We start from the raw sequence: 16,597 nt of genomic DNA, 5'->3' as shown, positions 1-16,597 counted from the left end.
TGCGTGTCTATAGTCACTATAGTTTTTATTGCCAAAATTGTCACTGTATAGAAAAATTACATGAAGATTCTTTAAAATTATCCTTTTGTGTTTCTTAGAAAAAGAAATCCACACATTTTTGGAATGATATTAGAGTGAATAAATAATGACAAGTCCGGGTGTGTGTTCACGGTGTGTGTGTGTTCACTGCTGTGTGTGTGCACTTTGGATGGGATAAATGCAGAGCACTAATTCCGAGTATAGGTCACCATACTTGGCCACATGTCACGTCACACTTAAGTCAATTTTAGGTAAACTATCCTTTTAAGTTCAATAAAATAATAAAGTGGGTGGTAAAGGGGTAGTTTGGATGGAATTTATCATTGGTTAAATCTGGGTGTTAGTCACCACAGGCAAGACTACCAAAAACGAGCCCGCCCAGATTGTTCCATTCACCGCCTTGGCCACTTGCGGTCGCCTCCATTTTGAGGACCGTATAGGATGAACCACGGCCAGGTAGCGATCGATGCTCATCACGGTGAGGCAGAAGATGCTGGTGAACTGGTTAATGCCGTCAACGGTCATGACCAACCTGCACGTGAATGAGCCGAAGGGCCAGGAGTGCATGGCGTTCTGCACGGCGAGGAACGGAAGGCCCAGCATGAAGAGCTCATCGGCTATAGCTAGATTCAGGATGTAGATGTTGGTCACTGACTCTGTCTTGGAGTAGTGCAGGACGATGTGGATGACCAGTGAGTTTCCCCCCAGGCCGACGATGCAGACAATGATGTAAATAAGAGGGATGAGGATTCCTGCCATGCTTATTCCTGCTCGGTTCCCCGCATCTGTCCCATTAGTGCAATTCAAAGCATTGAGGAAGCAAGTGTCATTGAGAATGCTCTCGTTAAGAAGGAAACCAGGAATGGAGCTGTTGTCCCATAAGCCCAGCACAGCAGAGGCGTCTACTGAGGTCAGCTCCATCTCAGTCTCTTGCCGTCACTGCCTTCAGCTGGGGGCCATTGTCCTGCACAGAGAACAACCACAAACTATCATTTCTCTCTCAATGCACTCTCACATTCAATAAATGCATAATCTACAGACAAAAGCACCATTGTTAGGAAGTTTGTTTCACACTGTTTTTTTTTGCAAATCTGAAACTAGCTTACCAAGTGAAAACATACAATAGACTAGACCAGTGGTTCTCAACCTTTCTGAGTCCAACAGCCAAGACAATATTCAACAGCCCACATTTATTTAATGCCAGACATGACAAAGACACCTTTTTACAATTCATAAATTTATACATAAAACATGAAATCCATGTTTTGTCTTTTTAAACAAAATGTAGCCTAAATAATGATTATTATATATGTTTTTGACATTATATAAAAATAATTTAAAAATTTAAGTAAAATTAAAAACAATACACTGAAACAATAAAGTGCATGCAAGTACATGCAGGATTGTTGTCAAGACCTAAAAAAGCAGGACAAGACATGATTAATATAATTGTAAGCAGGGAACGTGTGTACCGCTCCGCAGGAGGGGGCAGGTGTTGAATGAAACTTGGAGTACTGGGAAAATTGGTCTACAAAGTCCTCTGTGCTGCAATGGACAAAAATGTGTGAAAGCTCAGTGCATGGTGCATTCTCATCTGAATGAGAAATATGTTCAGTTTACATGTTGAAGATCTTGTTTTGTGTTTTTAACATTTAAATAAAAGCAAAAATTTTAATAAAATGTTATTATTTATTTTTAAAATGACTGTTTATATTATATTATACTATATTATTATATTATATTATATTATTATTATTATTATTATAATAGAGGCCTCCTTTGAAATTTACTTTCCAGAGGCACCCTGATTGAGAACCACTGGACTAAACACTGGTCAAATGATCTGAATGACAAATATGTTCAGTTTACATGTTGAAGATCTTGTTTTGTGTTTTTAACATTTAAATAAAAGCAAAAATTTTAATAAAATGTTATTATTTATTTTTAAAATGACTGTTTATATTATATTATACTATATTATTATATTATATTATATTATTATTATTATTATTATAATAGAGGCCTCCTTTGAAATTTACTTTCCAGAGGCACCCTGATTGAGAACCACTGGACTAAACACTGGTCAAATGACATAAAAAGATTGGAGGATTGCAGAGAACAGTTCGTCGTAAAAACACTCACATGGCTCACAAGGATTTGGATGGTGTTATTTTGTCCCTTAGGCAATCAGGCATGCCAATTATCCTGTGTATGTGAGATGCTCAGTAGAGAAAAGTCTGCCTCAGCAGTACCTTGCTGAACCATTAGAATGGCAGCGTTTCAAAACATTAGCACTGTGTATATTTGAACTATGGAAAAACAAATATGGACAATGACAATTAAATTGTAAAGCAAAGCATAATGGAACAGAAGAAAGGCTTGCTATACTGGGAATAGTAATTTAAAATACATGATTAAAACAGAAAGAAGGAATAAAGGGTGAGAGCTGTTGTATGTTGTGTCAGATAAGAAACAATTGCAGTGATGGCAACAGCAATGCGACTGACTCCATTGGGATGTTTGTGTTTGGCTTGGTTCAGACAGACAGTTCAAATACTGTGCTTTCCCACATGTGGCTAATAACTGACATTTTATTAGCAATTGTGCACATTGGGATCCAGAACTGACTGAGCAGATGATTAAAAGCCCATTCATGGTGTGTGTGTGTGTGTGTGTGTGTGTGTGCACATGCATGATGTTTGTTCTGAGGATATATACTGTCCTTGGTTATCTTAATAAAGAGATAGTTCACTCAAAAACAAAAATTCTGTCATCATATACTAAAGAAAGGTTTGGAACAAGACAAGGGTGCGTAAATTACTGATTTTTTATGTTTGGCTGAATGAACTCATATATAATCTATATAATGGCATATTATATTAAATAATTCTATAGCGATATGTAATACTATATGGTATTTGAGAGTGTAAGAATAGTTAGTCATGAGAGAGAAGAGTAAATAGGATCAGGTGATCAGGTGTCTTACGTTCCATATGTCTTTGTTGAAATGGAAAAGCTTTGTATGTAAGATATTCACACCTGCCTCTCTCCATTTCTATTGAATTTCTTTTCTCTCTCCTTCCCAATTACATCCAGAAGCAAAGAATATGGAAGATAAATTGACTGTACACCACTGTGGCACTCACACAGAGAGACAGGGGAAAACATGCAGAGAAGAACTGCCATCATCATGCTCTATATAGGTTTAATGCAATCAAGGCTGAGATATGACCGTAAATTAATTACGTTTAATTAAGGCTGTTGATAAAATGGGAGACACTGGATACCAGCAAATTTCTGATTAAAGAACAACCTGTTTGTTGAAAGATGTAATGCCATTGACTTTTACTGTGCTTCATTCTTTGAAGCACCCTGCTATTGAACATAGAAGACAATGTTTTGGAACATTTCAGAATGAAGGCAGCTAATGATGTTACATGAATGAAAGCTAATTCATTATAAAAATATCTATAGAGTTGCAAAGATTCGTTCCCTAAAACAGATGAAAGTAGTATATTCAGTGTCAGTGCAATGTTGAAATGGGGGGAAAAAATTAATGCAGAATAGAATAAAAAAGTCGAACAAAGAGAATAATAAGTGAAGAGATAAAAGCAAGTGAAGAAAAGCTATGACATTCATATGGCTGCACACTCGTAACCTTCATGATTAAATAGCTATCCAAACCATCAAAACATTTTTCTGGCTCCGGTTTTGCTTAAAAAAACGTTTCAGATGATCAAATGATTGATTTCATTAAGACAAAGTGTGCAAGCAATGCTTTTTGCAGTATTTTAAAGTTAATTGGTTCTTTTAAAGTAACATGAAACAGACATGCGGAGAGGAAAAAACCTTTTTACGTCTTTATAAGCTTTATAATGATTGCATCACAGGCTGATTTTGTAGAAACCATTACTAATTAGTGCTAATAGTATATTTTAATGCTTTAATGCCCACCATTTACATGATCTCTGAACTATATTATTGAAATGGAGTCTGACAGGCTATTATGCCATACACGCTGCGATTTTTGCTGTTATACGAGTTGGCAAGCATTTTATTTATCTATTTATTTTCCATTGGGAGAAATCGCATGTCAAACATTGATGCTCATATGGCTTGCATTGTGTGAGAGGAATTACGAGCCAAGCCGAGTAATTTATGAGCACTGGGCTACCGACAGTTTTTAAACAAAATTTGGGAAGTTGACCTGAATTTGATCAGTGTAGGCCCATAGGCTTTCCCTTATTTACAAACCAGACACAAACCCATCACATCGGCTGCTAGCAACCATGCAGTGTACACACACACACATATGTAAAGGCCGTTTCACACTGAGCACGATGCGAAAAAGTGAGGAGAATCGCAGACGAACGTTGCTTTCACACCGCCTTCTGCTAATTCACGCCTGCACGCTAGGTGGCGCAGACCAACAATGCATTTTTTCCTCATGTAGCCTATCTCGTATATGGCTTTTGCATTGTTCGCTGCTCAATATACAGCATTAAATTAAGATAAATAACTTTTGGTTCTTCATTAGAAACACAAACCATAATGCTTACAAGTATACATCTGAAAATATAATTAGAGGTACAAATAGCATCAAGCTACATTTCAAAACGTATGTAATTATTCATGTTTTTTCTCAAACCCCACTTTAAACCATCATTGAGTGCTTGTAATAACTTCAGATTGTGATCTAAATGGATTTTGATTCTATAATAGGTATATGCACTATTTGTGTTTTATAATAGACTGAATGCTACCTGCTTGTCATAAACATCCTTTATTGTTATAAAAATACCGTGAGCTGCATATAAACATACAGAAAATATATCTTCATAATCATATGTCTATTTGCTTTCAAATTTCACGTGTAGAAAATGTTTCTCTATTTTTTTTTATATACGGAAGGGCAAGAGATGATTGACAGATTTTGAGGGAACGCTCTCGCGCGCCTGGAATAAAATGGACTGTGCTCTCCAGATCACATAATACTACTTCTTTTGTGTTTGTTTACAATGGTTTTACGAAACAGCGCCACCATTCTCACCCTTTTGTGCAACAGCAGCTGCTCCGGGCACGTGATCTAAGCTCAAATCTAATTAGACGGCCCGTTTCATCGCGGAGCGACGGGGAAAAAATCGACACACAGGATGAAAAAAAAAATTTTGCTTTTTCACGCCGTGAATGATCGCGCCTAGTGTGAATAGCCCCATTAGGGTTGTTTCGATTCAAAAGCGTCACCGCGCCGAACATTCCCGCCGATTTTAAACCCTAACCCTAAAGGCCGTTTTCACACTGAGCGCCATGCGAAAAAGCGAAGCAAATCGCCAACAAACGTTGCTTTCACACTGAGTGCAAAACGATTGTTCGCCTTCTGCTAATTCACGCCTGTACGCTAGGTGGCGCCGACTAACAATGCATTTTTCCTCAGATATGTATCTCATACAAGTTATTTCTGAGCTCGGCTTTCAATTGTGACCAGTGGATTTGAAAAATAAACGTGACAGTTTGATAAAAAATTAATTGATTGCCTAATAATTCATGGATTCGCTAGTGTTGTCTGCAACCTGATCTCTGGCGAAAGACTTCTGCACACAAAAAAAGAAAAGCCCAATATGAACAGGCAGCATAATGAAGCGAGTGGATTTTCATGATGGATCTCATATCTATAAGATGATTTCTGTGTGCGAGGTTACAAACGTAGCCTATGCTCCTTTTCTAAAGCCCTATATGAACAGGCAGCATAATGAAGCGAGTGGATTTTCATGATGGATCTCATATCTATAAGATGATTTCTGTGTGCGAGGTTACAAACGTAGCCTATGCTCCTTTTCTATGTGTGTTCCTCACTTAACACGAAAGTGAAAGTTGCCTATGCATTCGGGATAGGTTTAAATGAATTCGGGTCTAATAGGGTCCATTTGGAAAAAGCATTTTTATTTTAAATTACTCGAGACCCGAGGCCACTAATACCGAACCCGACCCATGTCCGAGGTACTCAACGAAGTTTTGGACCCGAACCCTCGGGTTTTCGGATCCAAGTGGACCCGTGAAGACCTCTAGTTGCCACCCGTCCCTTAAAATATGGAATCGTCCCTTATTTAAAAGGTAAAATGATGTGTCCCGTATCAAATCAATACGGGACGCGATTTGTCCCATATTTTACAAAGGCCAACACAATTGTTCTCTGCTCTTCACCAAAACATTTACACAGTCACGTTTTATTTTCTTTTTCTGTCTATAGCAATAAAAGCAACATTGAAAACTGACCTCCGTGTTTAGCACAACAGCTGACACAATTGCCACCTTGCAGTACAATCATGCCGTGTACCAGCTTTGACAATTATCAGGTTAACTGACTTGTACCGTGTGCAAAAGCTCACAACCTTCCAAGTGTCCAAACTCGCACTGGCTTTAGACTAAGAAGTCATTTTAAAATCACTTAACATAAGCTTAATATATAATTAGATTTTTTTTTTTTAACTGAGGAAGATACTTTTTTTGAAAGGCTTTGGAAAATTGTGAGAGCAATGCATAATTCATCATTCCACACTGTGCACGTCTCCCTGTCCTTTTCTCCTTTTCTTCCATTTCATTACTTTGTAGACAAAGGCCTGCTCTGCTCCGGGAGGTAAGCATTGTTTGAACGGATGCTCACTTTAATCTATCTTCTCTCACCCACGGACCCACGGGTGCCATTCATCCATTCAGTGGTTCATCTGATTATATGGCACTTGCTCCTGGGACAAGTGCTAGATAAGAACAATGACGTTTGTATTATATACTACAGCCAACAAAACCATCAATTAGCGAAAGCCACAATTTCATTTATTTTATTTGTTTTGAGAGATGCTTGACTCAATGCACTAGGGCTGGACAATTAATATAATTAGCTAATTGCTAAAATTGTCAATTACAGCATTCCATTTACATCTATTCTCATCAATCTAAAATGTTTACAGCATGTTTTCTTGTAGCAGTAACCAATCACAGACATCTTTGTTGTGATGTTGTGAATGTGATGGCCAATCAAAGGGCTTTTACATAAGTCTTTAAGCCTATCAATAATGACAACCGGTCCTAATGAGTGGGTTTTAAGCAGTCTGCTCCATAGAAGCGTGTTTAATGTTTCCTTTTCATGAATTTAGAGACGAACATTATCAAAGAAGCCCAGAAAATATTCTAGTTACTTCACTGACTGTTAAAGCATTGATTCTGAGCGAAATAACCTCAAGACAGTTTACTGTATCTGCTGTTTTTAGCAAAGGTGAATCTAATCACAGATTTCAAGAGTGCAGACAGCTCAGTTAATTGCAGATTTTTAGGCGGCCTGAGATGAAAGACAGGGGTCTAGCAATACAATTGCCTGACACTTTAGAACTAAAGTGAAAAGCATTGGCAGTAATCTGATTTGATATAAAGTGAAGTGAAAGTGACGTGACATGTGGCCAAGTATGGTGACCCATACTCGGAATTAGTGCTCTGCATTTATCCCATCCAAAGTGCACACACACAGCAGTGAACACACACACACCGTGAACACACACCCGGAGCAGTGGGCAGCCATTTATGCTGCGGCACCCGGGGAGCAGCTGGGGGTTCGGTGCCTTGCTCAAGGGCACCTCAGTCGTGGTATTGAAGAGAGCGCTGTACATTCACTCCCCCCACCTATTAGGCCATGACTTCCCCAATATATATATATATATATATACACCGCTCGCTTACAAAGTAGATGATGTAACATCCAATCAAACTGCAAGTGTTCCTGAGACTGCAGAACGTGCTGCATGTGGTCTCAAATAGTCACATGTAGCTTTACTGATTACACTCTCATAAAAAACAAAAGCTGTCACTGGGGTGGTACCCTTTCAGAAGGCCCTAATATGTCCCTTTGGGGGACCAATATGCCCCCTTTAGTGGGCATATTATATAAAGGTCCAAAAGTGCATCTTTTAAAGGGGCACCACCCCAGTAACAGCTTTTGTACCTTTTGTTCAGAGACTGTATAATGGGATTGGATCATCAAAATGCCATTACCACCTAAAATAAGTATTTAATGTACATTTTATTAATTGAAATTAACATTTGCAATTAAAAGGGGAAAAATATTTGTCATAATCATGCAGCTTCCATGATCTGAATGATCTTTATTATCCTGACTGACTTCAAATGGACGCTCTTTATATGCGTTAATTGTATGTGATAACAGCATGCTTCTCATTGTGAGGAAATCCAATCACCGGCTTTTCATGACTTTTTTTGCCACCTGATCCTGTGGGGGGTAGCATGAGTGGGCTTTAGCTTCAGTTCTTTGACACAGAGTTTTGCCAGTATTTACACTGAAAGATTGTTCTTCTCAGAGGTCATTATTCTGTGGTTCCTTTGTTTGTTTGTTTTTGTAAGGATGTCTGCTACATAAATTCACCATGTACAGTATGACTTTGTATTTTGCATCAATCATTGTCTAATTTAAACAAATCTTTTTTTTGGATAAATGACTAAAAAGATTCTATAAGTGGCATTTAAAAATAGAAACATAAATGTGACCCTGGACCATAAAACCAGTCTTAAGTGTCAATTTTTCGAAATTCATCTGAAAGCTGAATAAATAAGCTTTCCATTGATGTATGGTTTGTTAGGATAGGACAATATTTGGCTGAGATACAACTATTTGAAAATCTGGAATCTGAGGGTGCAAATAAATCAAAATATTGAGAAAATCGCCTTTAAAGTTGTCCAAATGCAGTCCTTAGCAATGCATATTACTAATCAAAAATTAAGTTTTTATATATGTACGGTAGGACATTTACAAAATATCTTCATGGAACATGATCTTTACTTAATATCCTAATGATTTTTGGCATAAAAGAAAAATCTATAATTTTGACCCATACAATGTATTTTTGGCTATTGTTACAAATATACCCCAGCGACTTAAGACTGGTTTTGTGCTCCAGGGTCACAAATCATTTATTACAATGTGAATCAGAAGGCAGGGTTTCTGCAGGATTTTTAAGCTCAAATGGAAGACTTTTTAAGAACTTTTTTAAAGACCTGCATAAATAAAATTAATACCATATGAGCGGGGTAGGTCTACAGTGGACAGCTGACTCCTGAATTTTTTGATATTCTTCATATTCTGTGTGGTCAGTTCACAGCAGTAATTGAAATGAATAATTTCCAACAAGTTTTATGGGCATTATTACCTTTAAGCCATTTTTTCTAAAAGTGTGCACCATCTTTTGAATCAAATTCTTGCATTTGGGTGAACTTCCGTTTGTTCACCACCAGAGGTCATTATCCACCACATGGTCTCTCCACTTCCACGTGGACCTGGCCCTCTGTCCCTCCCCCTATTCCTCCTCCGCTCCACCACCCTGGAAGCCGCTCCTTGTGGGGGGGGGGATCTGTCACAAATCCGGTCTATGAACTTCCGTTTGTTCACCACCAGAGGTCATTATCCACCACATGGACTCTCACACTACACAGACTGTCACACTTACCCTGGACTTCAATTCCCACAATCCATTTCACTATGATTACGCACACGGCTGCAGCCAATCACACACCCTACATGAGCCATGGACTTCCTCTCTCTCACTGCCGAGTATTGTTTAAGCGTTTATCTCTCACCCAGCAATAGCTACTTTACGGAGCCAGTTCCCTGTCATAGTTTCCAGTCCTAGTTCTAGTTTAAGTCTTATCACGCCGTTTTGCCTTATTGCCTGTTACCTGATCTTCTGCCTATCTTGCATTTCTCTCTTGTTTTGTCGTTTTGACTCTGTTTGCCCCTTGCCTGGATTATTGCATGTTTTTGGATTACCCATTTGCTTCGCCCTCTGGATTATGTTTGCTGTCGTTTGATCCCCGTCTGTTCACTGGACTACTCTTGTGTCTTGCCCGTACCATACCCGTTTGCTGGTGTTTGACCATGCCTGTGTTTTGACCATGTTTATTAATAAAAGCTTGCAAATGGATCCACACGTCTCTCGTCCCTGTCACCCCGTTATAGACCCAAGCAAATTAAATCAGCAAATCGCACATCGTTAAAACAACAATCGCACACCCCTATGTTTAGATTTTTATAATGCATTGTCTTCTTATCGATCCACCAGTTCACATTTAAAGCTCTGCTTGTTTGCAGAGTAAAAATATGGGTCGGAACACAAAGTACACAAAGAACACAAAGTAGCGCAGCACCGAACTTTGAACGTGCAGCGCTCGTGTTTATTCAATGAAATCATAACGTTAGTTTAATCGTCACATTCAGCCATATCGCAATTCTGGTCTTTCCGTCCCCAAATTTAAGACCTCTTGAAATCATAATTAAGACTTTCTTGTACAATTTAAGACTTTTTAAGGCCTTAAATTTGATACAACTAAATTTAAGACTTTTTAAGACCCCGCGGAAACCCTGGAAGGTGAAAACAATCATTTCTGTTGAGAACTTTTCTGTTGCCATAATCACTTCTATGATTAGAGCGGCTCTAAGCAACTTAACGCAGGTATGCAAGACACAAAATTACAGTCAACGTAACTTAGCAAAAGAAAAATGCTGTAGAATTACCTAACCTCTGTATCACAAATAATCATTTTTACAGTTCATTGCACTCCCATTTGTGAGAATTTGATTGCATTACCTGAATAAATGGAGATTAATTCACCTATAGACAGAGAACAACAGATATGACTCATTTTTGTGGGTCCAAATTGATCTCAAATGAATTAGCAGGAATTTATCATCTGAAAAGCAGAACTAATGTTTTACAACAATAACAACCGTGACCTAATCAACCGCAAAAACAAAATAACTACATGGACATATTAAATCATCCTTTTTTTGTGAGGTTGGTTTTCTGTCTTTCCCTACAAGAGTATGTGCTTTATCATTTTGTTAAGGACATACAGTACATACATTTGCACGTCTGCAGTGAATATAACTGTCCGATTAAGTAAAATGTCAGATATGATATGGAGATTATGATAATCTTGTAATATACTTTAAGTAGAGACTAATTTTTTCATCATATAAATAACTTAATATGGCCTTTCCATGTCTGTGAAGTTCACCACACCATAGGGTGTCCCATTTGTCGTGTTATGAATCATTCGTGAGCTCACGAGACCCCCCCAGCCTGTTGTGGCCACTCTATGTCCTCAGTGTGCACTTTTGCTGACCCTGCAGTGTTACTGCACTCCACAGCAGACTACAAACCCACAGTCTCTCTGGCATTAGCTCACCAAAGTGTCAGAAAAGGACTGCAAGGGATGTTTTTTCAGGATGGGGCCAATATGTTTTTCTTCTTGTAAAGAAGTGACACTGTCAAAAAGGAGGAAACTTTGAAGAAAAAAAAGGAAACTTTGACATGGAAACATGCTGCATCGATGTAAAATTGATCAGTTTACATGAATGTTTCCTAGTTATGCATGGATGCACAATGTGACATAATTACAATATTTACAAATATTTCTATTTGCATTTTTCCAAGAAGCAAAAGCCCTGCTTGCTACTGCCTCATTAATAAAGAACATTTCAGTTCCCGAACAGATGCACATGCATTATACAGACAGTGAGAGACTAACACACCATCTTGTGTTGTAGGATACAAATGAGCTTTGAAAGCTTGAAATCAGTTTGAAAATCACTTATTTTTGGTGTCATTGTGTCACATTATTCATAAATATTAGCATTGCACTGATCAACACTGAAATATGCAAAATTACAGCACAAAGGGGTTTTTCTATAGAGTTGTAATTTTATTTAAACATTATTTTAAATATGGTTGGAGCCTTTGTGTTATGTATGCAACAGCAACTGAAAAAAGAAATAATGACTAAAATGTTAATTTAATGCTTAATTTAATTGTTCATTTAAAATTTTTCATTTAAAAATCCCTCTGACTTCAGTGTTGCCTTCTAGAGATTAAAATGAATTTGATGGCAACAACAAAAAAATAAAAATAATAATAATTCATTACATGAAAGGAATGGTAAAGGGAAATGGACCCAGTTACAGACGGGCGATCTCTCTTCTCTAAAAAACAAAACTGCTGAGAAACGTCTGATGAATATTACTCAAGCTCGTCTATGAATATTTTATAAACATCTGCTATGTGGTGTCACCTTTGCATCCCTATGCAATGCATTCTGTTTTAAATATTCTTCTCCATGTCCATAGTGTCCCCATCAGCTAATCAGATCATTGACCCTTGCTGCTCATATCAGCTGTAAATCTGCTCTCTGGTGAGGTTTGCCAGATTCAATCACATTTAGTTGTACACATCCGTCTCATACATATCACATGAAACATCCTAAGATGTTTGATCCCCAAAACTGCAATTATACACCCATGATTAAGATGATGATATTACTTCAAAATGAACGCTGTTTCTTTCTCTCTGTCAAGGTTAATGCATTGGTAATTAGTATTTTCATTCAGTCTTGTTTGCATTACTTAATAAAATATTTGCTCACTTTAAAGAAACCGTTCTCATGTCATTCAGACTGTTGATGACATGATCTGTTAAAATAATCATCGTCACTGGGTACTGGCATTGTTGTACTTGCACTGACAGATGCAAGTAAATCTACAATGTGTGTGTCACTGCCACAGGCATGAATACATTCGTATTAAAGTAGATCACATAACGCTTGTTGAAGGTTTGCCATGCATTTACAACTAAAATCCATGTTTGTGCTGATGAGCAGCAAGGACCTTCCATCTGGGAGCTATCCCATCATCCTTTGCAACTCTAACCACACAGAAGGCCTTGAATTGCTCATAAATTAATTATCCAGAATGTCCTTAAAGGATAGTTTGCCCAAAGATAAAAATTATGTCATCATTTACTCATCTTCATGTAATTACCAAACCTTGATTTCTTTCTGGGACTGTTGGAAAAGCTTTGAAAATGAAAAATGAAAGTATTATAAAAGTAGAGTACTATATACAGGCTACTCAATATAAACAATCTGAAAAGTTTGTGTGACCAAACAGTCCAAACATTAGGCTGTTATTCACTGATATATATATTTGTTAATATTTTTTAAAAAAATCACCTTTTGTGTTTCACAGCAGTAAGTCAGCCATTTAGGTTTGGAACAACATGAGGGTGAATAAATTATTACAGAATTTACACACACACACACATATATATATATATACACACACACACACACACACACATGCAGATATATAGGCCTATATATTGGTATGTACTGTATGTATGTGCATCTAATATCATTTTTATCATATTTATTCTCTGCACTAAAATGTTTTATTTGCTAAAAATTGCTCTGTGCAAGTCTTTATAAAACTATTTTTTTTAAAATCATATCTAAATACAGCATCTTGAATGACTAGCAAAGTTGCAGAAATTCATTATCCAAAGTGTGTGAGAAGCTATATATATATATATATATATATATATATGGTGTATGTTTCAGTTCGTTTGTGCTAAAACAAAAAATCTTGTTTTTGTACTTGAATGTTCTGAGTTCAAAATTGGTTGGTTTTTGAGAAGCACTGTTATAATTATTTTTTGAAATTACTACCCCAAAGCTGTGGTAACCGATCGTACCAGTCCTGAGAGAGATTATGTCACTCCCCGCAGGCTGGTTCAGAATCAGCGCTTGTGAAATGGGTTAGGTCTTATGGGCCACACATTCGCTGATCATGCCTGTCAGACTGTTTATAAACTGAGGGGCCTCTGATCTCTCAAAGACTTGCAATCTCCACTCAGAGCTTAGTAGCAACCAACAAACAACACACTTATCACCCCTGAAATGCTGCAGACTTAAAACACTAAAGACAGCAGGAGACCTTCTCAAACAAAAATCCCTCCATATCACCAGATCAATTTCACCTGCTTACTTTGCCACCCTAAGCTGATCTGCTTCGTTCCTCCCCTGATAACATCAAATATCTCAGACTTGTCTGAAACAATCGCAGCCAGCCTACATTCAAGCTTTGCCTTGAAGACATAGAGAGACATTCAATCACCTGGCCACAGTTTCGCTCTTTCAACGTCAAACGCTGACAGCCTTGTCGTTATTTCTACCTCTCGGAGAATAAGCAAGTCTTTAAATAGCAACCCTGCATTTAATCAGCCTCTCACGATTCAAAAGGAATGATGAACTTTGCCTTCTGTCAGAAAATAGGAGATTGAGGTTACATATGAGTGAGCTAGAGAAAGAAAAAGAGACAGAAGGACAGACAAAAAGAAAGATAAATTCATTATATATGACAGCAGCTAGGCCTATTTGGTCTATGCATCACTACTGCATTGATCTGAATGTTCATCAAATATATATATATGATTCATCAAATTTAAGTTATGATTCAGTAATAGTAATAGATAGATAGATGGATAGATAGTGTTAAATATAACTAGATATAAATATAATTTAAATATAATTGATTGACAGATCTGGGTAGTAACTGATTACATGTAATTTGGTATTAGGCCTACTTGTAATTATATTAGATTACATTTTAAAGTACTTGTAATCATACAGTTACTTTTTTATTGATTACATGATTACATATTAGTCACATAATTTCGTAATTCCTCCTAATTCCTCTTTTTAACCTTTTACATGTTTTTCTAAAATAACCTACACGTGACATGCAGGTAAACAAATTTTTCTTTAGTAAGTGTTTTATTTTGATTGATGTCATTTTAAAATTATTTACATTTTTACATATTTCTGATATAAATAATTAGCTTTTTATTAAACTCACAAACCCCCTGCCATTTGTTCCTTCATGAACCCAAGTTTGGGAAACCTTGAGATAATATAATGTTTCATGTTTCATGTTGTTAATAATGAATGGAATATATTTCCTTTCTGTTTGTACTTTTGTATCAATATGGTACAAGGTTATCCTATTTACATCAATGTGATAAACAAGTTAGGTCAAAAGTAATCTAAAAGTAATCCAAAAAGTAGTCTGATTATATTACCTAAAATGTGTAATGTAATGGATTACGTTATTAACTACAATTGTTAAATGTAATTTGGAATCAGTAATGGATTACAATTTGTAAGTAATCTACTCTATTGATTGAACTAAATCAGCATGTTAAATTGAAACCCCTTCTCTTCACATTTTGGAAGCAACGACAACGTCTTAAAAAAATCTCTGCCAGCAGAAAAATGAGTGGTAGATGTTTAGTGTGTTGTCCTAACTTTCTATATGATAGACAGTAATGTGTGTGCAGTATGTGGGTGGAACAGTTGAAGCAGTGGAGAGAGGCATGTGATGAGACAATGCAGCCCCACTGTTACTCGCACACTCTCACTGAGAAAAGTCGAAAGGCTACTGACAGAGGCGCTGACATGTTCTGTGGGTAAAAATAAAAAATAATAAACGAACACACTCGATGCACCCAGACATGTTTGTGGGAGTCTTGCAAACACAGCAGGTGTGACGTGTCAGATCACAATATGAATTACATTGCATGATCAGACCACATGCAACATACAACAGTGCAAGAATGTGAAAATGTCCTGGTATTAATATGAAATGTTATGCTCCACAGACTTGCGTTATGAACAGGTATATTCTGAGACCATTTGGGTTTGATTTGAAAAGACAGGTTGTCAGGACTGTCAGCTAAGGGGGAACAGGACTAGCGAGGAGCTGTTAATTAGACAGTGGAGGGGGGCACATATTTATCACTCCTGCCCTCCCACTCTCATTCTGTCTCTCTCTACCCCTTTATTCCTTTTTCAATCAGTCTCTCTCTGTTTAATTCACGGTAGAAGACAGACTATGGATATATACCTGCTATAACTTTTATCCATATCAATCTACTTAACATAGAAAGACTATACAAATGACATTCATTTAAGCAGCATCAAATAATTGCAATGCTAAGGGTTGGAATTATCGGTCTGTGAAAGATACTGGACAAGATGTTGTCAAATGGCTCTATAGCAGAACCAGTTCACCAATTACATTATGTAGGCTGTCAAAACTGGCACATCTTGCTTGAGAGTTGAACAGGCCGGGTCTTCTGGCTCACTGTATGCCTGCCTTCTTGGCAGGCTGCTTCTTCTCTGTGAACAGCACTGGCTCTCATAGTCATGAGTTAAATTTTCTCCAAGAGCAAGGTGCGATCTCTGCTCACACTCAGTGGGTTTTTGAGTTAGGGCTTCTGTTACTGTATTAGTATTAGTTTTGCAGTTCAATGCAAGTATATAACCTCAGGATTGGTGGAATCAAATGTAAGAGATGCTATTTATTTTCTACAGCATGAAGTGAGGAAAGTAAATAAAATTATATTTTATTTAGGCCTAGATTTGTAAAAAATCAAATAGCAAATACAAGTTTATCAGTAACTACAAGTCAAATGTTGGTCCTAATCCAGCTACAGCTGAATGACAGCTTAATTTCTGCTAAATTTGCATGGCTGTTTCTTTTTTTTTTTGCATATTTATTTATTTAGTCTTCTTCTTATATTCTAATGTTAATGTTAATTTGATGCTTTTACATTAAATGGTCTATTGTCTATATAATAGCCTATTAAAAAGAAAAAAAAAAGAAAAT

The 16,597-nt window shown here is 37.0% G+C and overlaps 1 protein-coding gene across 1 annotated transcript in view; it reads right to left on the bottom strand.

Annotated features, from left to right (window-relative positions):
• Nucleotides 1-366: 366 nt before the first annotated feature.
• The window catches only part of LOC107733831 (somatostatin receptor type 3-like), a 21,657-nt gene continuing 5,426 nt past the window's right edge, over nucleotides 367-16,597 (bottom strand). Inside the window, exon 2 of the mRNA XM_016545631.1 lies at nucleotides 367-1,003. Within this exon, the coding sequence (XP_016401117.1) occupies nucleotides 367-960 (594 nt within the window). The 5' untranslated portion in view covers nucleotides 961-1,003. The remainder of the gene's footprint in view (nucleotides 1,004-16,597) is intronic.

This window comes from Sinocyclocheilus rhinocerous, unplaced genomic scaffold (assembly GCF_001515625.1).
Source record: "Sinocyclocheilus rhinocerous isolate Xijiao unplaced genomic scaffold, SAMN03320098_v1.1 scaffold189, whole genome shotgun sequence".
In the NCBI taxonomy this organism is placed as follows: domain Eukaryota; kingdom Metazoa; phylum Chordata; class Actinopteri; order Cypriniformes; family Cyprinidae; genus Sinocyclocheilus; species Sinocyclocheilus rhinocerous.
Note: the sequence above shows the minus strand (reverse complement) of the source record. Positions and strands in the feature narration are given on the sequence as shown.